Source organism: Protomyctophum bolini, assembly GCF_963924005.1.
Source record: "Protomyctophum bolini genome assembly, chromosome: 16".
NCBI lineage: Eukaryota > Metazoa > Chordata > Actinopteri > Myctophiformes > Myctophidae > Protomyctophum > Protomyctophum bolini.
In genome coordinates, this window is record NC_137877.1 from 29,676,299 (window position 1) to 29,704,009 (window position 27,711).

At 41.7% G+C, this 27,711-nt stretch overlaps 1 protein-coding gene across 1 annotated transcript in view; it reads right to left on the bottom strand.

Annotated features, from left to right (window-relative positions):
- Positions 1 to 493: 493 nt before the first annotated feature.
- kcnj3a (potassium inwardly rectifying channel subfamily J member 3a) overlaps positions 494 to 27,711 on the bottom strand; it is a 33,498-nt gene continuing 6,280 nt past the window's right edge. The window contains exon 3 of the mRNA XM_080784981.1: positions 494 to 2,333. Within this exon, the coding sequence (XP_080641107.1) occupies positions 1,750 to 2,333 (584 nt within the window). The 3' untranslated portion in view covers positions 494 to 1,749. The remainder of the gene's footprint in view (positions 2,334 to 27,711) is intronic.

The window sequence follows — 27,711 nt, forward strand, 5'->3', positions numbered from 1 at the left end:
GTAGGATGCTTTTTACTTGCATAATCTGTGCACACAAGCATGCACGCGCAGACACACGCACACACACACACACACACACACACACCATCACAACTGCTGGAGAGTATCTGCACATGTGCTTTGTACAGTACATACGTAAGGGCACCGCGATATTGGAATTCATGGGTTTCCATCAGAAAATACTTGTTAAGGAAATGGTGATTGTAATCACTCAAAATTGTATTTTATTTCAGTGAATATATATATATGCTGAGCCCTAGACAATAAATGGAGAAATCACCTCAATTTGGTTGGTAATTTCATCATTTTGACAGTGCCCTATGTATATTATTAGGCTTATTCGTTCCATTTTAACATTCATAAGAGTTGTGGGGGCATGCATTACATTTAGTAAAAGTAGCAAGATGTTAAATATTTCTCTTAGATCTTTATTCCTGAAGAGGTCGAGTATCATACAATGTCTGATGCCTTTAAAGAGAAACCAGATTTCATGGCATGAATTCGGAAAACAATGAATAGGGGGCTGTGATAGACCCTGTGGCTATATAAAGATTATAGTCATAACATTATTGCTTTCATTACATTGGAGGGAGAATATGAACTCTTAACCACATGAACCCTAGCGTCCCTGTTCTGGGCATGTTATAATTAGTTAACATCACATAGGACAGATCTAAAATCAGGTATTTTCGCAGTATATAGGGTTTAAGTGGTTAAGCCAAATGTGGTGACTACTCCTAATATTATAGCCCCACCTCTAAATCTATGATTACAGTAACACTTAAGTTGAAACTTCAACACAATAAAATGTAAGTATCGATGATCCTTTTTGTAGTATAGTGACCATGTACTGTAAGCCTACTGTAAGTCAAGTTGAGTGAAGAGCAGCTGTAGTAACTAGTAAAGTATTGACAAAATACCTATGGAATGTTAAATAGCTATAAGGATTGTTTTGTGCTTATAATAAGGCAGGCCCAGATATTGATGTTTTCAACTTAAGTGCTACTTTAAGTGAGTGAAAGCTGCTCAATATTGTGCCCATTTCCAATATGCCACATGAATAATGCCAATATAAAATGCATCATCCAGCAGCATATGCTCAAACAACTAATAATCTCTTAAAATCTCACATGGTAAAATATTCTATACATGAAATACCAAAGAAATACAGCTGTGAACAAACATGGAAATGGAAACAAGGTAATATAGTTAAGGCTAAACATCTTTGTCTATTACCTTTGTCTAGCTAATTCAATAAGAGTAGCATGCAATCAACATAACATTGCCACAATTTTACATTAAACAACAAAAGCAATCAACTCAAAACAAACGTATGTGCCCTTCGCCACCAAATTAGAACCATGTAATGTAGGTTTTCAGCATCATAAACCATATGGCTTTGTGCAACTGTTCACTGTCAGTAAAATTCACTATAGAAATAATCTTTGTAAAATAATATATCAATAAATGTCATGCCAGAAATTAGTGAAACTCTGTTCTACATGCGCTAGGTGTTTTCTTACATGTCAGATTGTGCTAGTTGTACATCCTGCCAAAAATCAGGTCTCTCATCATAGCATGTACGCTTACATCCAGGAACATGTGTGCTGTATTCCATCACCCTACTTTATATAAGGTGTATGTGCACATTATTTATATTCTACATTTCTTTTGATAAAAGAATATTGTCCATTAATAAATTGGGAATGGTACAAGGGTTTAGGGGTGAGATAAAATATTCAGCCTGTTTTACGTGAAGCGATCGGAATTCATCTTTCTGAGTTTAGGTGGCAGGTGTCCATCCATTCTGCCCCCTCCACCCGCCGCCATTCGCTGCAGCTTGGGAGGTAAGTCTGCCACTGACTTGCTCATGGGCTCCGTGCAGATCCTGGAGGCCTTGCCGGCCTGCTTGTCGTCGGAGACCCCGGGCACCGAGCTGATACGTTGCAGCTTCATGGGCAGGTCTCCGAAACTGTACGTCATCTCCGAGGTGGTGGAGCTCATCCTCAGCAGCTTCTTGGGCATACCTTCGCGGCCCCCGTGCATCTTCTGCAGCTTAGTGGGGAGCTTGGTGGCACTCTCGTTGTCCTCCAAGGTCTCCAGGCAGTCCAGGGAGCTGTTGCACAGGGACGGAGCCATGAGGGGGGAGGAGAGGAGCAATGCCTCCTCGTGTTCTTTAACACTGTTAGGCGGCGTGGGCACCTCGAACGTGGCATGGAACTGTGAGTAGTCCACCTTGAAGAAGCCCTCCTCTAAGGAGATGACGGGGTAGAAGCGGTGACCCCACAGAACCTCGTCCTCAGTGTAAGATGTCCTGGCTTGGCATGTCATCCCTGTCAAAGACACACGCAAACAATGCACAGAAGAAATTTTACTTGAACGGATGAATTGTTTACTGCAAATTAACTGTGGCAAATGACATGACATTGTCTTGTGAGTGCAGAAGAAGTAAGGGTTAGGGTTAGGGTGCACAAGAAGTAAGACGTTGTTTTGGCCTGGCTCGGACCGCTGGCCTACTTGGTCCAGGCACCTAGGCTCTAATGTGTTGCAGGTTCGAGTCCCGTTCCTGAGGACCTTTGCTACGTGTGTGTGTCTCTCCCTGTCTCTCTCCCTCTCCCTCTTCACTGTCTATCTTCACTTAAATCATTAAAAACACAAAAATGAGACAGGCCTGATTCAATTAGATTCATGGCCTGGTGCCCTTAGCTTCAACAATGGGTGTTCCTATTTTTGAGGGGAGCTAGCCCCTCCTATATCCAGCTTTTGTGTGTGTGTGTCCACAAACTTTGTGATACACAAACATTAAATTCCCATTGACAATGAATGGAGAATTCTGAGCAAATAGACAGTGTCTATTTTTCGTCATGATGATGTACAATGATAAGAGCGCCCCTCACTTCACACAGGTGTGATCTTTTGACTAAACAAACTGCAAACAAAACTACATCAATAAATTAGTACTTACAGTATTACCGAGGCAGCTGCTTATATAAAATGCTTAATTGATTTTCCGAGAGCAAAAATGACAATTATGAGTAAGTTCCAGACATTCTAAAGAAGCAAATGTGCTGCTTAATCATTTGCCATGTATACAATACATAATTTGAACTACGGTACACACTGCATTAAAGTATAGTTGAATGGGGGCATTCAGCTATTTTAATGCAGTGTGTATACTTAAATTATGTATTTCCTTGACTTTGTGCTGTCACTGCTGTATACATTTGTTTCAAGTGTCATATTTGTATTTATGCATACAGAACTGTTGCACTTACTGATAATCATTACTCAAGGGACTGAATCAAGCAGCCATAGAAAACACCTATTTGTGTCATTTGATGCACATAAATGACAGATCCCTTTCAATATTGAGGCAAAGGCTCTGTTTAAAATGCCCAAGATATTTCATATAGCTTTAAATGTACAGCACCGTACACATCCAAAATCCAGCTACTTAGCAATTCAGTCCACACCTTAACCATGGTTAGTCACTACAGCAGATAAAAGATTATAATAGTTAAATTACTGAGGAGGCAAATCACAGGGGTGCTGACTGCAGATACAGTAGTAGGGTAGGAGATTAAGCTCACACTAATATTTCCTAGGAAAGTTAATGCTTTCTTAAACAACAAAGATAGATTTAATCCAAAGCACCAACATTTACACATGAAGCCTATGTTCTCCGGAATTTCTCAGCTGTTTCTAAGCTGAGGCGAGTTCGAAAATCCTTGCTGAAAGCCCTTAATTGCATGCTTTCAAGACTACTAAACAAAAGCACAAAACCTAATTAAGATTATCTATTTACTATCTTCCAGTCATTTGTCCAGTTGTAAAAGCATGTGTTTGTGCATGCTTGTGTTTGTTCCACATTATGGTGTATATTTGGCAGAAATATTAGAAAACAAGGGTGATGGAATAGCACTGCATGCTTAACAATCCCCTCACATCCCCATAAACATATTAATACAATTAGTGAAATTGTGAGATTTGAATTAATGAGCAGCAACATTAATTTGTTTCACACCAAGTTATGGAATGATTATCACTAATCCACTTGCTACTTGTCACTCTTATATCTTCATATATTCGTCTAAAGAAAATAACAAAGCCCTTTTAATACATTTAATATGATTTTCAAGAAGTGAATAGTTACCCTCATAACACCTCATAATTCTGTAGGCATCTAAAACAATGTACTTGTTGAATTATACCTTAGTTTATCAACTGAGCACAGTAAATGACTTATTTTAGCCCAGAGTAAGGGCTGATAAAAAGCTGGGGGGGAACTCATGTTGAGGCATTTAATTGTATTATGCATACATACAGTATTGTATCATGTAGATTAGTCATGTACTACACACTTTGTTTTTCTCTCTTTTAACTGCAATGATGCGCCTGCACAACCAAGAATGTCACCCATGTTTCTTGTAATGTGATGTGACAAAGATTGATTCTGATTCACACGTTGCGTTGATGTGTTTGTCTTTGTGGAAATTATAGGCATCTGTGTTTCCACCCAATTCCCAAGGTCATGAAATAATTCGCCAATAACTGCTCTGTACAAAATCACAGATGTGCATGAGGCTGTGACATGAAATGTGGTTGGGTTATTCAAAGTATTACTTCTGCATGATCACTTCAGAATCCTAAGTGCTTTAGGTATATGGAACAGTGTCGCAGCGAGTAAGGCTGGAGGAGCTAATGGGGAACTCTGAAGCCGTAAAGAAGTCAGTTGAGGGATTAAATGACTGAATGTGTGTAAATAGAAAACAAGTTTGTAACACCGGTCACAAAATAATTTGTTTAGTAACATGATTAACATCATGATCTTATAGTGAGTGTGTAATGAAACCACTTTTTGGTCTTTTAATGATGTTGTTACCGCCACTAATCCGTTGCCAGACTTGTCGGATTGTGCTGTATTATTAAATGTGTGTTGTGTGCCACAATTGTAAAAGGCTGAGCAGCAACACAGAGTGCATAGAAGGTTAATGTCACTTCTTCTAATATTACGCTGGGAGCTCTAGTAAATTGATGTAATGCTATCAAAATCGACATGAAATCAAATCGTACCCAAAGCCACCCCCCCCTCGAGCAATGCTCGACAAAAACACCTAATATTTGTCTAAGCAGAAAACAACCATTTGCATATCGTTCAGTCAGAGGAAACTGAGAACAATAGTCCCCCAGTACAAAATCATTCCAGTGTTTTATCACACAATACAAGACCATCCATCAGGCCTTCTAGGCCCTATTGGTGAAGTGTCTTAGATTGTCTGCACAATCATGACCTTTTACAACACAAGCCCTGTTCAAAGTGCTATTCTTCTGTTGGAATAATATATTTTGGTAACTTTTCATCAGGAAAGGCCTGAGCTCATATTATAGATGTCATCTTTAATAAAGCACAGAGTGATGTTCTCCCCCTGGCTCATCACTCACATAGTGGATTTTGTCTTGGCAGCTATGGTAGCTTGGTTACCATGTGCTGCTGTGTACACTGTCCCCATGACACACACTTGAACACCTTGGGTGTCATCAGGGGTGGGTGTCCGACTCTTATGAATAACCCTGGATTTTGAGTTCCGGGGGTATTAATCTGTCATTCCAATAATGCATTGTTGATCAAAAACTATACTCCCATAGGCTACATTTCCGTCTATGTATTTGTCATTCAAATAGCAGATCTCAGACTTGGCACTGCACCTATGCATTTTGTGTGGATGAACTGAGCGAGTGAGAGAAAGGGCAGCGCACCTTTTAAAGAGCTTGTCATCATCTGGCATTAGTATATTGATATAAGAAACATTTACAAGAAATAGGATGAAGGCAATAACTTAGGCAATGAATATCAAGCGAGGCTAGAGGATATTATGTTGCTGTAGCAGATGAGTCAGTTCCTGTTACTGTCTCATCTCATCTACAAGCTCAGGTTGGTAGAGAAAAGCTAGCAAGCCAGCACTCACTGCGATATTAAAGCCATATTGATAAGTTGTATGACAGTGTCATGCACCGAAAGCTCAAAATGCATTGCGAGCCTTCTGCATGTGTTATTAGTATGGTTGCCCTAACAGGACAACCAGACTATAGTAATTGTCACACTTTGTAGTGTGGTTGCCCTTTTTTTGAGTGGTGCAACCACTCCTATAGACAGCTATGTGTGTCCCTGCATGGCTGCCTGGCTGTGTCCCTGGGTCCCTGGCTGGCTGTGTCCGAGCACGAAAATAGTGTTTTCACCAAGCGATTTCCACAGCACAGCATAGGGACATTACATTCTCCTCAGACATATTCATATATCTTGGTAAAGAGTGTATAAAATAACCAAAACTGAGTAGCCTACATTTTCATCTACAAGGCTCAAATCTCATGTGAAAAAATACAATTACGTGTTATGTTTTAATAAATTTAAAATGTGCATAGCCTATATTGTTGGATACACTGCTCTCAAGTAATTCATTGCATCATTCCAGCTGTGCAGAAGTAGCCTATAGGTCAGGTCAGATCAATTAGGCTGTCACGCAGCGAGGTCTGAAATAAGCTGACCATCTTCCCTTAAAGGTTTAAACCATAACATGACTATCGCAGACCCCCACTCTGACCTCCGCGGGGACCCCCCTTACCCGCAGACCTCCGCGCAGAATACCGTGGACCCCTGCGGAGGTCGGCGTGGGGGTCCCCGTGGAGGTCAGAGCGGGGGTCCGCGATAGTCTGCGTGGGGGGGCTGTGGAGAAGGGGTGTCCCCGCGGAGTTCGGCACGGGGGTCCCCGCGGTAGTTTGCGATGCGTGTCCTCATGCCGGTCACTGTTGTGCAGTAAAGTAAAACACTAAATAACTAAAAACCAAGAAACGCATGCAAAATGCAGAACAGGTCACGGAATGTGACATATATTGTATAGTTTAATTGATATTAATTTATTTGTGCATAAATATTACCCATTGACTTGAATGGGAAATGTTTGTGTAAAACAGACGCAGCACGCTCTACTGTCTCCCTCCAATATGCAGATAGTTTTTGCTACCTCAGCAACACCTTTTCTCAACAATCAGGCAGATTCAGTCGGTTGTCAGTGTGATCAAATACTGTACATACTGTATATGGAGCTTTCACCACTTAAACTCTATTATGGTTGAGTGTCCCTCAGGGATCATCATCTACTAAATTGTTTTCTGTAATTGTGGAGAAAGCTTTCGCTGAAAATAGCCGATCACAACGCGTCACCACAACATAACGAGTGGTGAGCAGGTCTATCTCCTATTTTCAGCTAAAGCGGACTCTGGGGTTTAAGTGGTTAAAGGCATTTTTTTAGATGACAGTGCTGCACACATTCACAGCATGCACACACATGAAGTGAAATAAGGTGCTTACATCCCCCAGGATTCAGAAACCCAGAATCCATCTCGGCTCAGGACTCTAAATAAATGTACTTTCCCTTGATAACACAGAGCTGGCCGCTTTTGTCGTCTAACGTAACAAAGTGAGACAGCACCTGAGTCCGTGGACTGACAACTAAGATAAAATGGATTCTTTGGTGGCTGGAAAAGAAAAGAACTGTAAACTGGGAGGCAGCTTGCCAGTATTTCTTGATAGTGCCAAGTGGTATTCACAGACCAAGTTGGCAAAAAGAAGCTTATCCAGGATATAAAATGCTGAGGATCATATCTGTTTCCACCCTGGCTCAGTAAGGTCATATGTTCTGCTATAGATCTGGGTAGTGTTGTAGTTCTCGAGACATGGTCTCGTCTCGAGACCGGTCTCGAGACCAAATTTTCGTGGTCTCGGTCTTGTCTCGGTCTCGCGCTTCTCGCCTTTTTTTGTCTTGTGGTCTCGTCTCGGTCTCGCCTCTCATTTGTCTTGGTCTTGTCTCGGTCTCGCGCTTCTCGCCTTTTTTTGTCTTGTGGTCTCGTCTCGGTCTCGCGCCTCATTTGTCTTGGTCTTGTCTCGGTCTCGGACTTATTGTCTCGGGTCTCTTCCCCCACCGAGACCACTCGAGACGAGATGCAAAACGTTCTATTATATCAACCCGATCGCAAGGACTGAGAGGGTGAGAGGAGACCATTCACATTAATTAATTAAAGACAGCTGTTAAGGGGAACAGCGCTGCATGACGTTCATACAGGTCCAAAGAAGAGCACATGTTGATGTTATTATGATCATTCTATCATGAAATTATATCAGTCTCAGGCAATGGGCATAAATAAATAAAGTGTCGGCCGGGAGGCGGAGAGTTACGCACGGCAATACGCATGCAGCGCCCGGCATAGGCTACAGCCTGGCATTTACATTTCAATATATTCTACCAACAGTGCAAGACTGCAAGCTTTCCGGGTTTTTTTAATAATGTGTGTTGTGTTGTAACTTGTAACTTGTAGCCTGTAGTCGTTTTAATAAACGAGGTTGAGCGGTGATCTGAATACTGATCTGAAAATAGCCAATCTACAACTCACAACGCGTTGCACTGCAGCGCGACCGCGACATATGTATGAACTATGAAGCATCGCCTCGGTTTAGTTTCATCATGAGAAGAGTAAAGAACCACCACCTACCTGACGTTACATCTTAGCCCTGAAACATGACTGCCATGATGATTATACGAGAGTCATGTTTCAGGGCTAGTTACATCTATACCTAAAGTAAAATCCATCCATCGTCCACCTTATGTGATCATGTCTTGTCAGGGCCAGGCTATAATAAAAACGATCATGTGCAAATCCTTTGTTGTATAACGTGCATGCATGCCTCATTGACATTGTTGGTTCACTACCGATTTATTTACTAAAAGGCTCAAACAGCAGCAACCAAAACCAACTAATTAACTATTGTTTTAATTTGAAGGTGAGCCATACGCCCATAGCCATTAATCTGAAAGGTTTTGGTCGGAAACTGTCAAACTGACAGTGACGGACAGTGTGACAGGTGAGGTCACAGTTCACAGGTTAATTCAGTGCATGCGCAATGCACATGGTTTAATTTGGGGGAAGTGTTTCAGATCAAGATTGTTATCTGTACCTAATAATACTACCTATCAAATAAGAGGGAAAAATAGTCTTGGTCTTGACTCGGTCTCGCCTCGCGGCAGTCTTGGTCTCGGTCTCGACCCTCCTGGTCTTGGTCTTGGTCTCTGCCCCCTAGGCTCGCATCGGTCTTGGTCTTGGTCTTGGTCTCGACCCTCCAGGTCTTGGTCTTGGTCTTGGTCTCGGCCCCCTAGGCTAGCAGCGGTCTTGGTCTTGGTCTCGGTCTCGACCCTCCTAGGTCTTGGTCTTGGTCTTGGTCTCGGCCCCATAGGCTCGCATCGGTATTGGTCTTGGTCTTGGTCTCGACCCTCCTAGGTCTTGGTCTTGTCTTGGTCTCGCTTTAGGTGGTCTCGACTACAACACTAGATCTGGGGTTGACAGAACTTGACATACATAGGCTTCTAGTTTGGAGGCTGCACAATTGATGGGTTTGCAGTTTGACACAACAGTGCAATCAATACAGCTGGTGGATTAAAAAGGTGGGTCTAATGAAAAAGAACAACCCATCACAAGAAAACTTTTTTTCTCTTCTGTGTGCCTTTTACATATTATTTTCTACATTCTCTGAATAAAGGGGAAGAAAGAGATGGAAGTCATAAATCAAACAAGACCTAATGCTACTAATTGTGCCTAAACAAAGTACTAGATAACATCTAACTTAATTACAAAAAAAAAGAACAATTGTATATTCCACTTCCCTCATACCCAAATCACAAAAGAGCAGAACTTTTGAGCACCTGTAGATCGTTAGGTTCACTTATTTCATTCAGCTATATATGAACTAGAGCAGGGGGTACTCAAATACAAAGGTCCACAAAGAATAAGACAAAGGTCTATAGTGTTAGTCATCAGCCACATAATCTGTAAAAATGTGTAAATTGATTTAGTTACATAATGTATTAATTACGTGCAGAATGACGTCCCATACGTCCTATAATTCCACCCACTCTAGTCGTCGCTCTGTTATTGGATGCTGATAGATCCAAACGTGATGGAAAGAGAACCTGTGCGTGGTCTTATCTGGATGGGGGAAGAGTCAGTTATTGCCAGACAGGCTGCACGGTTTACAGTACCTAGGCAGTGGCTCAAATCACATTGGTCAATGGTGTAAGAACGAGAGAGATTCATATTTCCGTTCACACAAAATTAGTTTTCTCTTTTTGTGTGAATGGAAATATGAATCTCATACTGTATGGGAATGAGAAAACAGTTTGACAGCCCTGATTATATAAGTAACATACTAACATAACTGTTAGTTGTACTGTATATACTATGCTGTTGTTGTATATACGATATATACTGTTTACATGTTACTGTTATTACTATTATATGCTGCTGCAATAGTTAAAGTTGAAAGTTGAATACTCTTATGTATGTACTGGCTACACGAGATAGCGGATCGGTTCCATGCAGGCAAAATAGTACATACTGTACCGGTAATGAAGAAAATATGAATTTGTGTCTTTTTTTCCTTCTATTAATTGCAAGTTCACCAGCTTTTTTATGCATATCCGCCACTGTAATGTCAACATTGCATGTCTACATCAGGGAAGGCTCATTACAGTGCTGGTAAAGGGTAAATGGTGCATTTATATAGCGCCTTCATCCAAGGCGCTTTACAGAGATTGTGCATTACATTCACCCATTCACACACACATTCATACACCGATGGCAGCTGAAACCATGCAAGGCACCAACTAGCACATCGGGAGCAATTAGGGGTTCAGAGTCTTGCTCAAGGACACTTCGACAGTAACTCTGGGGGAGCCCAGGTTCGAGCTGGCAACCTTGCAGTTACCATCCAGCCACTCTACCCCTGAGCCGTGCTGGTGGCACAGTGCGACTGGCACCGCAGCATAACGTCATGGCCATCTCCAAGGCTCTCCAGGAGAGCACACGTAAAGCCTGAGAAGCACAACGTAACTTAATTGATTCGTTCAATCTCCCTCCCTCTCCCCTTCGACAGAATAGGACGTCACAATCTAATGTTGATTAATGTTCTGTTTGTCATGTTTAGCTGTTATAAACACAGGTTCACATCGTGAAATTGTTTGGAATAGGTCGGAAGCAGTCCCAAGCGCCAGTCCTAGTCGCCAAAACAGATGGTCGCTAAATAAATACTTAACATCTGGATAGAATATCTCTGTGTCATCACCTCACCCTCTTTCATCCCCAACCAAGTCTCAAACACCATTTGTTCCAGTGAGATTTGATTAGACTACGTTTGCCAGGTGTTCATTGAATATTCATAAATTGAGAGTGGGGAGTGGAGCTCAGGGTCCATTTGGTTCCATTTGTACACTCAGTTGTGATCGGGAAAAAAGCCTACTGCAGCATAAACAGATGTATCTATTTCATTTGGACTCATAGGCCTACTACTGTAGTAGTAAATCACACCCAGGTGTCTTCGAATTAAAGTTTGAAACAGCAGGCTTCTTCTACCTGTATCGTGTGCATCATGTGTGCGTGTGCATTGTGTCTGTCCATGAGTGGTGTGTCGTGCGTGCATGTGTATCCGCACTTTGCCTTCCTGTGCAAAGGCGTGCATTTACTTTTTAAGTGCTGTACTACGTGTGTGCCACTTTTTGCCGTTTGCGTTGTAATGAGTTGCAGGTTTGTGTTGGATTCAGTTGCAGGTGTTCATGCTGCATGGAGACAGACGGGCATACTATACACACAGTCACTTGTAGAAGATGCTGGCAAAAAAAATCCAATAAAAATATTTGTAAATTGAAAGGGAAGAAAGTGTGCGAGAATAATGTCCAAACACCAGATTATGTTAGCTCATCAAACTGATTGTGCCAGTCGGGGTCTTCACGAGTCAAACTATAAAACCTTTGTAGGTTTTTGTCAGTCCATCTAAAGAATTGTTTAAAAAAATAATTTATGAAAAAGGTTCTATTATACAATTGTATAAGCTACAGTACAGCCACCTGACCTGGAGCTAGAGAGGCACTGCACAGAAAATTACATTTAAAACTTAAATCTTTGAGAATTATTATTTAAATGATAATTATTCTTTGAATGAAGTCTCATAATAAAAGTCTTTCTCCTGACTTCCATTTTGAGATACGGTAACCTCACCAAATATACTCCCACTCTCTTTTTAGTCGTGTCTTTCTCTCACTGCTCTCTCTCTCTCTCTCACTGTCTGGCTGATCTTCTTTTTCACTCAGCAACACAAACAACCACAAGCCTCCCATACACCAGCACACACAAACGCACACAAACTCCCCCATGCAGCCTCACTCACCAGTGCAGCGCTGTCAGCAAAGTCCCCTGACAGTCTATCAGAGCTGTAGCAACAACACAAGTTATGTATGAGCAAAATGCAGGCAGAAATAAGAATCTGGATGGTGAATATATCCTGACGACACAACGCCATCCCCGATTCACCATTTTATCCCATTGTCAGACAACCCGCCACAGTCAACAAAATGCCTGGCAGCACAATCACAGATGGCTTAAATGACGATGTTTCCTAAATGGCGGGAACAAAAATGAAGTGGCAGATAATTCTGTGGCTCCTATAGTTCCGCGATGCACGAAGAAAGGATTCTCATTTGTCTGCATTTACGATCTGTGATGTAAAATATTAAAGGGCTGTGCGGAGCGAAATCAACAGTGCTGAGCAGAAAGCCATAGAAGAGGGTTTGACGAGCATGTGTAGCAATGTGCCTCAGAAGAGAGTAACCACATGGACCCTTGCATCCTCGGGCCTTAATTTTCGGGTCGAAAACTAGAGTTGCCTTGATATGAAGTCTTTACAAGGCTGCCCGGAGCCACACATTCACAGTCATAAGAGTGGGAACGGTGCTTAGACGCCCGCACGGCCTGGGTTTGTAAGGCAATCAAGTGCTCCCCTTCCCCAGTTCAGCTACAGAGCTGCGGGATCAATGTAACGCAGGTGGGAATGATGTAAAGTGATTGAAGGTGTGGATTATCGTGAGATTTACTACGTGGTCTAATATACATTGACATTTTATTTATTGAGATGCATCATCTCCTTTTAGAGGGGGTACAACACAATGAATACAGTACATAGACAACACAATACATCAAACATGTCAACACACAACACAACACAATGAATACAGTACTGTAGTACATAGACAACACAATACATCAAACATGTCAACACACAACAATACACTTACAACATCAACAAAACATATAGAGGCTCTCCAATCCACTAAAAACACTACAGCAAGACCAGTAGCAACTGCACTGAAACACCTTACAAAATACTAATAATAGTGATAATAATAATAAAATAAAAAAGAATAATCAAACATTAAAGTACACACCTCTCCCCAAACAATAAATTAAAAAAAATCAAATCAAGATAAAAAAAATCAGAAACAAGTACAAATGGGTTTCAGCCTTGAAAATGTTAAATGATATAACCAGTTGTTCCAATCAGATGTACCTTTAAACTGAAAAGCATGTCTCCCAATTTCATTAGATGTTGTGGGTACGGGAAAATAAAGTTGTTGAGTATGTCAAGAGGGTATCTAGCGTTATATGTAACTAATTACTGTTTTAAATATGATGGATAATTAAAGTAAATTAAAAATGAAAAGCAACCAGTGGAAATGCCTCCTCGCTTGAGGAGTTTAAGGTGTCGTACATGACACAGTGATGTGTCCGTTAAGGACACCTCAAAACAAATCTACAGATGCTATTGTATACAACATTTAATGAATGGAGATGAACCTCAGTAGTATTCTGATCAGAAACCAGCCAATCAGAATGAAGTATTGGGACTATCCATTTTAGAAAGGGTCAATTAACCATATGAACCCTAGCAACCATGTTCTGTGAGAAAACCTTAGGCAAAAATAGCAATTCTGTAGATCTTGTAAATCAGCTATTTTCAGCAGAGAGATAGATGGGAAAAGGAGTGGGGCCAATTATAGAGCCCTGGGAGACCCTGCTCAACTAAATATAATGGGGTTTAAGGGGTTAAGAGGTTAAATATCCACCGGACAGAACAATGCAAATACTTTGGCTCCTTCATAACTGAGTGGTCCCCATTTTCAATAAACTGTCAAGGACAGAAGAGATTGTCTGTAAAAGGATGAAAAGAAAACATGTTTTCTCATTTTGAGACAGATAGCCTACATATGTCTGTTGTCGCCAGAAGTCACATAATCGGTTTCTATGGTGACCATCAAGTGGCAAGACATAGAAAATGTGTTGATGTTTTTATTTACTTTAATTTGCAGAGATAAAGGAGTTTAGGATCTTGTGACATTGGGCGCTTAGCCCAGCCTAGAAAATCTTTAGATTTTTACCAAATAATAGGTTCTGTGTGTATAATATGTTCTCGGTTTCCAGAAGTTCAAGGTTGTGCTTTATTGTTACATACTACAGGTACATAAGAGTAAAACTTATTTTTGTTTGGCTTCCTTCATATAATGCAGGAGAAAATATATAATATAACAGCAAACAGCAAAAACACAGCAAACAGAGGGATGGAATATAGAGTGCAAAAAAAGATAATCATATATGTGCATGTTTTCCCTGTAGTAGCAAAGTTAGGTGAAAGTTTGTGTGAGCAACTTCACAGTAGGCTATGTATACAACAATATACAACAAAAAAGTTGCAATTCGAGCTTAGTGCAAGAAGAGGGTAAAAGTGCAGGGGGGGGGGGGTTTCCTTTTTCCTGATTCTTTCTTTTCAGTTCTTATCAGTTCGTTCATGTACTGTATCTGGTTGTTCGGGGAAAGAAGCTTTGCAGTCTATTTCCAGTGGCTTTAAGACTGCGAAACTGTTTTCCATGCGGCAGCTCTCCACTTCTTTCCTGTAAGCTGTTTCATCATCGTTCGTGATCAGGCCTAGGACTGTGGTGTCATCTGCAAACTTGAGCACTTGGTTTGAGCTGAACAAGGCCACGCAGTCGTGGGTGTACAGGGAGTAGAGAAGGGGGCTCAAAACGCATACCTGAGGGGCTCCTGTGCTGAGGGTCAGGGGGGCAGAGGACGTCGTTCCCATCCGTACCACCTGACGGCGCTCCGACAGGAAGTTGAGAATCCAGCTGCAGAGGTTTGGCTCTTTAGCTTCATGGTGTCTAGTTTAAGCGGGATAATGGTGTTGAACGCCGAGCTATAGTCAATGAACAACATTCTCACATAATACTCCTTCTCCAGGTGAGAGAGTGTGGTGTGGAATGATATTGCAATGGCGTCATCCGTGGATCTGTTTTGTCTGTAGGAAAATTGCAGGGGGTCCAGTGTGGGTGGCAGCTTGTTGTTAATCTCCTTTCTGACATCTCAAAGCATTTGCTCACAATGGGCTTGAGTGCGACCGATGGCATACCCGATCCGTTACCCGTTCCACTTCAGTTTCTCATAGGTTTATTTGATTGGCTCAGCAGCAGATTTTAAGTAGAAACACGTCTGAAACCTTATGTGTAGAGAGAAACGCTGCTCCACAGTCCACACTGTTCACCTTGATTTGCGCACTGCTCACTCCGCACTCCTGCTGTGTCCAAAACATTCCGTGGCACAAATGCGTCCCCAATCCCCATCAATGTAGAGAGCCGGCCCTAGATGGACAGCAACTATGACACAAAGCATGACACGTTTCCTTTTTATGTACAGTATGCAGTAGGTCTTCTTTTTTTTTTTAAATAAGATGGGCGACATCGAGTGTGGTTCAGCCAAATCAAAAACAGCAAAAAGTAGCAGATCTACAAGTTCAAAATACATCACATTATGAGATTGTAGACTTTTTTGTGACAGTGTCATACGACAAAGTATTACTATACTGACAAAGTACTATTATCCATGTGTCTTATCTGTCTATCTCACACTCTGCTCTACTTCACCTCTCCAGTAACTCTTTTGGTGTCTCATCTCATCTCCTCTGCTCTCTTCTCATGTTATTTTCTCCTCTCTCCTGTCCTGGTCACAAAAAGGTGCATTTAATGCCAAACTAAATCTAACCAATTTCTTTCTTTTTTTTAAGACGAAATTATCATACACATAGACATAACCAATTATTTCATGATACAATAGGTGTTCAAAGTCAACCCCACTTTCTTTCTACGCTTAGCCCACAATAGCCCATGTTCCACATTTATCCAAGTGACTGCGGGCGGCGGTGGCTCAGGGGTAGAGTGACCGGATGGAAACCACAAGGTTGCCAGTGTCAAAGTGTCCTTGAGCAAGACACTGAACTCCGAATTGCTCCTGATGTGCTGGTTGGTGCCTTGCATGGTTTCCGCCGCCATCGGTGTATGAATAGGTGAATGTAATGCATGTAAAGCGCCTTTGCTATATAAATGCACCGTTTACCATTTAAGCTTGCTACACTAGTTCATCTCAAACTGTGGGCCGTAGGAGATGGTCAAGTGTGCTGTGTAATTAGTCTTTTCATGATTATTTACATTGCTATAATAATCTACTGTATATGATTATAGCTATATGATCATAATACAACATCACATTTGACATAAATGTGTCTTGGAAATACTTAAATTGTAAATAATAAATTGTGTGTTTGCGTGCAAAAACATTTGAGGAACACTGAGCTAGACCAGCTACAGTAGCCCTCTCATCAACCTGAGTTGTAGATGAGGCAGTGGAATGCTCGCATCTTGACTCATTTCTGCTACAGCAACGGGAGAGAACTCTTCCTCTTCCTCTACCTTCTAGGCTATAGCCTCATCTTTGCCTCGGTGCCTTCATTCTTTTTATTTTTGAAAAAGCTTCTTATATCCTTCATGTCTTTCCTTAGTGAATTACAGTAGATAGTTAGCTACCACCAGATGCCTACAATGACAAGCCCTGTAACTGTTACGCTCTCTCTCTCTCTCTCTCTCTCTCTCTCTCTGTGTCTGTCTTGAGTGTCTTCCTCTGCCGCTGCTTCTTGCAGAGGCAGAATATATTTTTGATAGGCAATATCATTTTACATTTAAGGGTAACTCTATATATTTTGCTCCCCCGGGTGTCCCCTTTTTTCCCTCTACACCAAATATCAACGTGTCGACTCGAAATATGTGGCATTGCAGCGTATTGTGAGCTTGTAAATTGTCACGGGTGAAACCAAGCATCATTTAAATGACACGCTCTTAAAATATTTGCAAAATGCCCTGATTTTATTTGATTGATTAACCGGAATATGACCAAACAATGTATGGAAAGTATAGAGGTATATGATGGAAAGCCAATTTAAAAAAGTTTCCCCAACTGTTATGTCTCACGCCCCCCCCCCCTCCCCACACACACACACACACACAGTCTCACACACACACACACACACACACACACACACACACACACAGATACAGACACACGCTCGCACACGTGCAACTTGCAAGCCCAACTGTGTGTTGTAAATATATATATTAGATATATTAGAGAACGAAAATCTGAACCAATAATTAAAATAACCACCATATAAACACTTAACAACACTCCTCTGAAACAGGTTGATGACTACAAGTATTTGGGTTTATATATATCTTCTTCCCAAAAGGACTTTCAAACTAGGAAGGGTATGTATGGCCTGGTCAGCCTGCAATGACATGCATAAGATCTGGTCATCCCAGCTTAGTAAGTAAGTTCAAAGTAAAAATATATAGGACGACTGTTGAGCCGATTCTACTCTATGGCTCCGAGACATGGACACTTTCAAAGAAACTAGAGAAATGGTTGGATGGCACTTACACCTTTCTAATGAGAGCGCAGAATCTCTCTTGGAAGAGCCACCCATCGACTAATCTAATATACGGCAATCCCTGTGTTTCTTCATTAGTCCGATCCAGAAGAACACATTTTGCCGGCCTGAGAGCTAACAATGAGGTTATACCTTCCCTTCTTCTCTGGAATCCTGCCTCAAAGCAGTCCAGAGGTAGAAAACTGTCGTTCCCTGATGTCATCGCTAGGGACACATGCATCAGTAAGCAGGAACTGGGGATGGCAATGAAGGACCGGGAAGTCTTGCGTGGCATTGTGAAATCCATGATCTCGACCACGGTCGAAAAATGATGATGATGATGCTTATTATTATATATGAGTAACCTGGTGTGTGGTGGGCTGGTTATGGGTTACCTCTCCCGATGTTGTCCCCAGTACTTGCACTGGATCAGCACAGTTGACATTCGAGCGTTGCATGGGGTTTATCCTTAAACGAGGAGGATACAGCACCCAAGGGAGACTTCACTCTCCACCTTCAGCTGTCTCCAATGTGTCTCCGTGTCATGAAAATATTCCAGCACAGGCAGCGCCCCGCTCACAAAATCATTGCATGTCTGCGCTCATGCAAAGCACTGTTTAAATGGCTTAAGCAAGTTAAGCATCTTGTAACATTGTTTTTAATTGCATGTACACTTGGAAATATCCTACAAATTTCATATGACAGACAAAATATATTTTTTTCACATGCATTATGTATTAGTTTTATAGCTATACATTTTGGAGTGAATAAATATGTTTAGATGCCTGTCAGCTGGTCAGACAATGCTGCTCCGCTTGTCTATGACAGACAAAGCATACGACAGCTCCCAACCAGACGTGAGTTTTGGCGTGGCAAATGTCAAAGTCCAAAGTCATGTTGGAATGATAAATGCGGAAAATTGTGGTGATTTCGACGTACTGTATGCCCATTTCTGGGTGTAAAACATGAGCCGAAGAGAGAGATATGGGGCTATTTTTTTAAATTAATATTAGTATACTAGTAAACACTGTTGCCTCGGACGCCTATAGGACTCTACGACACCTGTACTCAGTAGAGTGCTGTTTTTAACATTTCCCAGAATCTGCAATGGATGGTTCCAGTTTGTCCCTCCCATTCACTGGTGGTGTGAGCAGTATGTGAAAAACTGGAGAAGTGTATAGCTATGGGGGAGGGGTGCTCAGGGAGCCAGGATGCTGAGGCGATTGCATGAGCGTAGAGGTAGATGGAGACGGAAGGATGGGATGGGAGCAGAAGCAGTGTTTGCCAAACCCTCTCTCAAAGTGGGGTGAAAAACTGGCCACTGGAGCACATGGCTCCGCGCCATTGACGCTGCCAGGAGAGCGCATAGCCGCACACATTGTTCCAAACAAAGCCAATGCTGCTTTAAAGGAAATAATGACAATCAATGGCTTGCCTTTAGGCCAAACACCCACTAATGGCCATGAGAAATATTTTAGTTTGTCCATTCAGACTGAGATGTTAGATAGCTCTATTTTGGTAATACAGATATTATACTTACACTGTACAAATACAACTACTCTTTCCTAGAAACAGACTGACCATGGACAATCCTGTATTGATTTATATCTATAGTAGTATTATATTATATACACCCAGTCCCATTCAGGTATGCGGTTAGGCCATAGACTGTAAAAAATATGGAAAAAAGCGTTCTCCGGGTCTAACATGAACGTAAAATGAAGCCTGTCAGTCCTTGTATTGTAAGTCGCCATCTTTCTAGATCCGTTTTGGCCCAGCTGGCCATTGGCTGGCCCAGACAACGAGGCGGGACTTCCCCCCTTCTTCTCCGTTGGTTTTTATTTTGACTCGAGTGGGAGGGGAATTCCGATCATAGACTGTAACGGTAGCCACGCCCCTCAGAACATACGCGACTTTATTAATTTTTTATAAATGGGACCATAATTTTCCAAAAAGAATATTATGACATTAGAAATGAGACTTTAAACTAGTGACTGGAAGCAGAAAGTATTCATGACCATGTTTATTAAGGTAATACACTAGTCTAGGTGAAGTTGGGCCCAAATACATGGACTTCTATGGGGCTATGGGTTTTTCTGGGTCCAATGACAGCGCCACAACAGGCCATTATATGAACTTTCAGGAAATCCCAATTTCCTCAGTGGCTTCACAAAATATCTGTCTGACTGCCCCCCTGGGTTAGGCGCAAGCTTGGCTCAGGGAGGAGGACGCCGCTGCCATGCAGAGTTCAAGGCACTTTGGATAATAACATCATATCCTGTGTTTGTAAAACTGAACTTAAGTATAAAGTTTTTACACTCTGAGTGAGGGCCCAATTTAGACTATCTATGGCGCAAAATGCATCTGGGGTGTTCTGAGTGTTAATGTTGGAACATGGCGCTATAAGGGGTGTATATTTAGATGAGGTATGTGTTTTGGTCGTTACATTAATGAATGAGTGTTGGTTGGTTCTCATCATTACCCCTTTTTGCCAGGTGAAGCCTGGCCTACATCCTCTGCTGTTGGCTTTGGCGACCAAGTCATGATTGGCTGACCCTAAGCCAATGGCATACTCTGAAACGCCGCCTAAGCCAATGGGAGTCTGCACCACTTGTGTAGCCAATCGCGTAGTAGCAAGCTAGTCATGATTGGCTGCCTCCTAAGCCCTGCCCCGCACCGCGGAAGTCTGCACCCACACTGCATGCAACACCACAGCTCGAAGCTACTGGAGAGCAGGAAAGCCACTAGAAAACTGTGATTGAACCAACAACAGCACGTCGGAAACAACGACCGCAAGGCTGTGACAGAAACATACACGTTAAAATAATAATAATAGGGGGAAAAAATAAAAAAGGGGGGACAGATGCACAACAGAGAGCGCTTGTTTCACCTGGCAGTTAATGATATGCGTGTCGTTCTTGTTTTATCACAGTAACCAAATGTCTTCTCATGCCCAAGAGACATCTGTGATATCTTGACACATCAGTTTAATAATCACATGCCCATTCTATTTTTTAAACTGCATATTAAATGAGACACAGAGGGAACACGCTATATGTGCCCTCGGAGCCCCGGTTGGATATTGATGATGGCCATACTGTAGCTTTGGAGACAGACAGATGAGGAAAGCTATGGATGGCCGACACATAAATAAAATGTAGATAGACTACTTACGGAAATGAATGCATCTCTTTTTCTCTCTATTTTTCTACCTCTCTCTCCTCACCCCTTGAGAAAATAAACTACTAGTACTACTGGTTTTGTGGTAAGCTACCTTCACATTCTTTTTGCCTTTATTGATTGAACACAGTAGGTTCCACGATTTTGTAACACGCCACCCAGCACCTAGAGCGTCCCTGGCGGGAATCGAACCCGGGACTTTCTAGCAGTGAGGCGACAGTGCTACCGACTGTGACACAGTTCCCCTTTAAAACAAATTAAAACATGATGGATGCTCCGTGCATCAGGAACTCTTACATAAAGGACAACTTTAGTTTTTTTCAACCAAGATTCATGTTTTAGGTTGTTATTTGACAAAGTAAAAGATGAGTGATCATTTTTTTTTCATTTGCTGCTTTCTTTCGTTTTAGAAGTTTTTGACAGGGGACTATGTTTGTTTTTTTTACAAAATTTGATAGTGATTTCTTTTTTTATTATTTCCTATAGTCCTACTAGACCCCAAGAAATTACAGTACATCTGGCCACAGAAGATCACAGGATCTACTGAATGTGAAGGTAGCCTACTGGGGGGATGTCATACTGTGTCATTGGCTCAATATGTCAGTTTGACACATTCAGTAGATCCCGTGATCTTTTGTGGCCAGATGTAATTTTTTGGGGTCTGGTAGGACTATAGTAAATCGCTATAAAATACACATTTAGCCCCATGCTTGAATGGCCCAACCCCCCCTGTCAAAAACAGCTAAAATCCCTAAAACGAAAGAAAGCAGGAAATGAAAAGAACCTTTAATAGTATGTCTAAATAGTAAGGAAGCACCTGTGCTGTCACTGCGCCAGAAGATAAGACCACCTCAGAGCTGGTCTAAACGAATGGCATAAATTCTGTGCATGAGACAGCAGTGCGTCCTGGTTGCACCAGACCACACTTCATTTTAAAACCAATATGTCCATGGCACGCTGGGTAAGATCTACGGCGCTGTTGATTGTTGATTGTCTAAAGTCAGAAGTGCTGGAATTTGGTGGAAATGAATACTTCTAGGGGAAGTTCAAATACTGGAAGCCTCGCTTCTGGCTAGACACACTCTGCCTTAGGTCATGACTCATGACCAGGCTTTTCTATTCGCAGATGAGTATGGCTGAGAACGAGGATATGGCCATGGGCACCGCACTAAATAGGTAGGCCTACATACAAGATAATTTATCTAGACAACGGGGGCGTAAGGTGTAAAGATTAGCAATGGCAATTGGGCTGCCCGTTAGGGGTGCAGTACTTAGTTTAGACAGTTTTTGGTTTAGACTAGTCATTGGTTAGACCAGTCATTAGTCCTACATCTACAACCTATCTCAAACCCTCATCCTAAACCTAACCTCCCACGGGGCAGCACACCTAAACCTAACCTTAACCCATGTCTAACCAATGACTAGTCTAAACTAAGTATGCACCCCCCCCCCCCCCCCCCCCCCCCGTTAGCGCCAATTCGCACCGGGCGCAAGATAGGACCCTGAGAGTTAAATTAACAAGGAGCATATTACATTGTGCAACAAACTTGTGCAATATGAGCTCAAGCGTACAGTGTGACTAACAGAAATAGAAGCAGACTTCCCAGAGGAGGGTCTTACCAGAGGACTAGTCCTAAGAACCAAATGTTCACGTAGCTGTGTTTAGGCTGTGGGCGGATCGATTCACCTGCACTTTAGGGACAGTCGAGGCACTACCAATCAATACGGCCAGTGAGCCAAGCACCAGGAGTACAGCGCAATGTTTCTCAAAAGGATAACCTGTCAAACAAGTGGAGCCGCTATACTGTGTCAATTATGACGATATGTCCCATACACAATGACAGGGGTTAATGTTGAGGCCTGCAGGCTGCACATGCTATTATCAAAAGAAAAGGCACTGTACTGTCCTTCTCACCGCACCATTACAATGACATGCAAGTCTCCCGAGGACAAAGATAATTATTTCTAGTCAATTAATTTCAGCTCTACACTAGCGTGACGAGATGAGGACAGCCTTCTCGGCAGGCGTTAGGTGCTGCTGGTGCTTTTGCCACCAAATGAGTTCATCCCAGGTCTACCATCTCTACCACCACCACCACCATCACACCACCTCTACCAATAATTTATTACAATCCAACAGAGACTTGACAAATCCCTAAAGACACAATTACCTTGTTTCCCTGTGGGAGACCAAGCGCAGTTCATCTAAAGGGATAATGAATCCTCGATGTCAAAGCCTCTTTTTTGCAATGCTCATTCAGTTCAACTTCAATGTGTATAATAATCATACAGTAGTCATGAGATGTGACGCATGCAAAAATTACAAAAGATGAAAAGAATTCATGGTGAATGACATAAAATCCAGTATTGTTTGCCAAGTGTATGTGAAAAGCAAGGCAAGCCTGATTTGTTTTAATCACTGCAACAAGTAACGGCAACAAGCTGTGAATAACCATTTTTTCCTTTTTCTTTTTGAGTGGTGCAACCACTCCCTTACGGAGCTATGTGTGGGTGGGTGTCTGGGTGTGTCTGAGCACGAAAACAGCATGGTTGTTTTTCACCACCTGTGTGCAACCTAACGCACACAAACACACACGCACATATTAACTGTATATATGGTGATTTTGGCTGTGCCAGTACAGTGACAGTACAGTACAGTAGAGGGACCCCCACACGGTAACTGTCATTTCTCAACCGTTTCGGACGTGGGGCGGCACACACACACACACACACACACACACACACACACACAAAAGCAATTAGTTGAAAAATGTAATGTTAATGACAGCAAATGAAACAAATGAATGAAACACCTTGTAAGACACAAGAGAGCTATGAGCTATTAAACATCTCTGAACATCTCTGAACGTCTATAGGCTATATGGGTTGCTTTCAACACGAAAGGCCACTGTCTCCCCCTGCTCTAACCCTGGGCACATTAGATTTAATTGGAGACTCCTGCTCTCACCTGCTCCCGAAGCTTGACTTCCCTATCTAACCCACATTAACCCTATGAACTGCAGAGCTGCAGCCGGGAGCATGGCACAGCAAAGAGAGGACACGCTCTACTGTAATGATTCAGAATGAATTATGTTCACTTTCTCCAGGGACCTCTCTCGATTCTCACAGTTGGCTCATATGTGATGCTCACTTGTGCCAGTGTTTACCTAAGTTCTGCAGCTCCTGACTTCATGTGACCTTGCAGTCCTCGCCCTCCCATGCCATGGCCTTTTGCTCATATGCCTGAGCGTATTAGGCCCACCCCAACAGAAAGTGCTCCATCACCATTTCAATTACTGCTGCTAATGATAAAACACAGACCAAGCTACACCATTGGCTGCTTTGCTAATATTGTGTGGCAATGGATGTTTCCCAATCATAATGCTGGCTGGCATTACTACTATAACTAGATGAAGGAGCCATCAAACCAATTATTAGTCTCAATTTCACATTCTCAGTATAGACTGATATACATGTACTAACTATGTGCATTTTAACACTAATTACTGTAACTTATTAAAAGCCGTAATAAAAAAAAAGGTTTTATAAAATAAAAGACTCAATGTTTTCTACATTACATTTTTCTCCAATACCTACAGTAAGTTAAAAACTTCAGATGTGTGATTTTCTTTCTCTATTTGTAAAGTTGAAATTGTCTTGTTATTTATACAATATAAGAACAAAATATAATGTGTACTATACATAAGTTCCAGTTAAACATTTTGTCTAAATCCAGGTTTAAAGAAATTAGAGTAGATTCATTTCCACACCTCTACTTTAGAAACCTTTGTTTCCCAACGTTGAGCCCTGGGTAGCTCTGGTCCATAGTCTTACTCTGATTCTGCTTTACAGCAGGCATAATCAGAGTAAGGCCCTGGACCAGAGCTAAGCTCTGGTATGATCTTACTGTAGATGGCTGTCTGGTAGCACTGCCTTTCTCCTCTATCTACTGTGCTGGTGCTCTTCATGCCCTGTCCATTGCCAGGGACTGTTTGCATTGGAATTTTGATGCGTCTGAGGTTACCATGTGATCCTTTTCTTCCTAGAGGCTTTCAGCGTTTCAAATCCTGATCAGCCAGGGTTACTGCATTTGTCCTAGTGTCAGTCTGATGTATCTTGTTCTGGCTCTAAGTACATAGATGTGTTGTCTGGGTTCAATAAGTCTGATGCACTATGTGTCTGTTTTGTAGGGCACAGGAGGTACAATACTGTACCTTGTTGGGTCAGGTCTTTTTGTGGGGCCTCTACAATACTGTAGCATCTGCAACGGCTCTGTCTATTGAGCTCAGCTCTATTGGCGCAGAAGGTTGCAAGTGTGGGTTGTCGCGCTGTACAGATCAACCCTGTAGATCAGGGTTTGATCTCAGCTCAGGCGACGTGAACGCGACAGTATGTGCCATCTGGCAGTTAGAACGAGTGACATAGAATGAGTTACAAACATTAATTCTGGGTTTCCTGTCACTCTTGAGTCTTGTCGTGAAGGTTCTATAGGAAATTATTGCTGTGTTCCTGGCCCCCTTATACAGGTTGCTCAGGTCACCCCGGTCACATGTGACTTTATTAGTACGTACCATTATTGATCTTTTTGGACAACCGACCCAACCGAATTCCCATTCGCCGCATCACCCCCTCCTCAGAGATACGCATTTACATTGCTGTCTACTAAAGTATTCTAAGGCGAGATTAAAGTTAATCGGTCGGACGTTTCTCAAGATACGTAGCAATTTGTGCATTTATAGGATTATGTCTCTACCTCTGTGCATGAGCACAATGCATACCGAGGGTATTACTTGTCTTTGGCAGTCATCCAGAATTCATAGAACGTTACATTTGAAATTCTTTTATTTTTTATTTTTTTAAGAGATGATCTCTGTATTCCTTGCATTAAAAAAATAATGCATGTTAGTCTGAAAAGATAGGAGATGTGTCATTATTCAGAGCTGCTCGTTTCTGCACACATAAACACATAAATAAACATCAGCATTAAATCAGGCCTATACAAGCGTCTTCTGCCTCCCACACTCATTTTATACTGAGCAGCTTTTTTTCTCTATAGCAGTGAACGCCTTGTGGCAGTAGAAAGTGGGAGTTGATAATCTGTGAAAACAATACAAATCAACAGACAACTTGGTATTCAAGCAAGAGTAATGTGTTTGTGATATATATTTCATGACGCAGTGAGTGAAGATATTAAATCCCTCATTTAACCCATTTTGGACGGGAACCCTTTTTGGTGTTTTAAACATTATGTTATAATTTAGCTATTGAAAAATAGCAGATATACAAGCTCATAGCGCGCTATGAAACTGGAGGATTTAGAAGATTCTTTTTTTAATTTTGAGGTCAGGCCTAAATGGGTTTTAAAGCTGCTATAAGCAATAATATGTGAAAATTTTAATGACCTATTTATTTTCTTTTTTTTTGTATTCAGACAGCCAGCAAATGGCTTTGCAACACTGTGTAAATGTTCCTGCATGCTCCCGAAAGCACATTGATCACAGCATCTGCATGAAAGTCACATCACAGTTGACAGAAAGGTGTTATTCTGATGACACAAGTGTATGTTGATGAATCGGTGCTTTTCTGACACTGTGACTAAACTAAGAAAATGCTTTGCATACGTTTTTTTCTTTCTTCAGCCCTGCCACTGCGTTGTGCATCTGCAATAGGCTTATAGTGCCATACATCTTTTCAGGGATAAACTCTGTTGTGCTGACAAAGTTCTTAGCCTTCTCTGTCATATTGAACAGAAATTATAAATGCATGCTTGTTTGTCTTTCCACTGAACACAATTTCTTTCCTTTGATTTCAATGGTACACTATAGGTAAACATGGTCTCCAAGTGCAAGATTGCATGTTAGATATACAGTATGTAATTGGTGCACCATTCAGACAGACATTGTGGTGTAATTGCGTTCTGTGCAAATTCAACAGTGTAAATTATAAAATGAATTCAATTGTAGTTCACTGATTGGTTTCGCAGCCGGAGGCGTTTTAACAGCGGTTTACAGGTTCCTATTGTTGCTTATGAATGAATAAAGAGGTTATGCCTTGTCATTTAAATTTTTGATTTATTTGACAATGGATCACTGCTCTAAATATGTATCGATTTACAGATTACAGTCAGTTGATGATGATTCAACATCAGGTCATCAAGGTCCCAGTAACAGTACAGAGAGAATAAACCTGCCTTACTATTAATAGGATACTAACTGCGCACATCTCTGCATGCCACGGATACAGTATGTAGAAAATATGTTTCCTCTCAAGAATCTGTAAATAGCTATATCATTTAATTTGGAATGCTTGTTGATAGTGTGGTGTTCAGGGATAGCTAAACATCTTGCATTAAATATGATCATTGTTATGCTTTGATAGTATCAAGGTATTATGGGTATTTAGGAATACTGAAGCTATCATTCTAAATCTTGTAAAAAAATACTCCCCTTTCTCAAACTGATATATTTGAAATTAGAAAATAAATAATTTGACTGGTCATTTTTGCTGAATATGTCCTAGCTAATCCTATATTAGGATTGGCTAATGGGAGGGAAAGCGGGCGGGCAGACCACCGCCACGTCAGTATGACAAAGAGATAATCAAAAACAAACCCGATACGCCCATATACAATAAAGGGCAGGCTCGTGGTCACTATGACTCAGCTATGGACAGAATAGTAAATAATGTTCTGGCGAGAGTTTGCCCTGATTGCCACTCAAAGTCGCTGTACTGGCCAAACCTGTGACCATTTCCATGGTCACAACTCACAAACAAACCTGATGCCCCCATAGGCCCCAGGGCCCATCACAATGACTCAGACATAACCATAAACAAACCCTGAAAGCCTGGCTTGG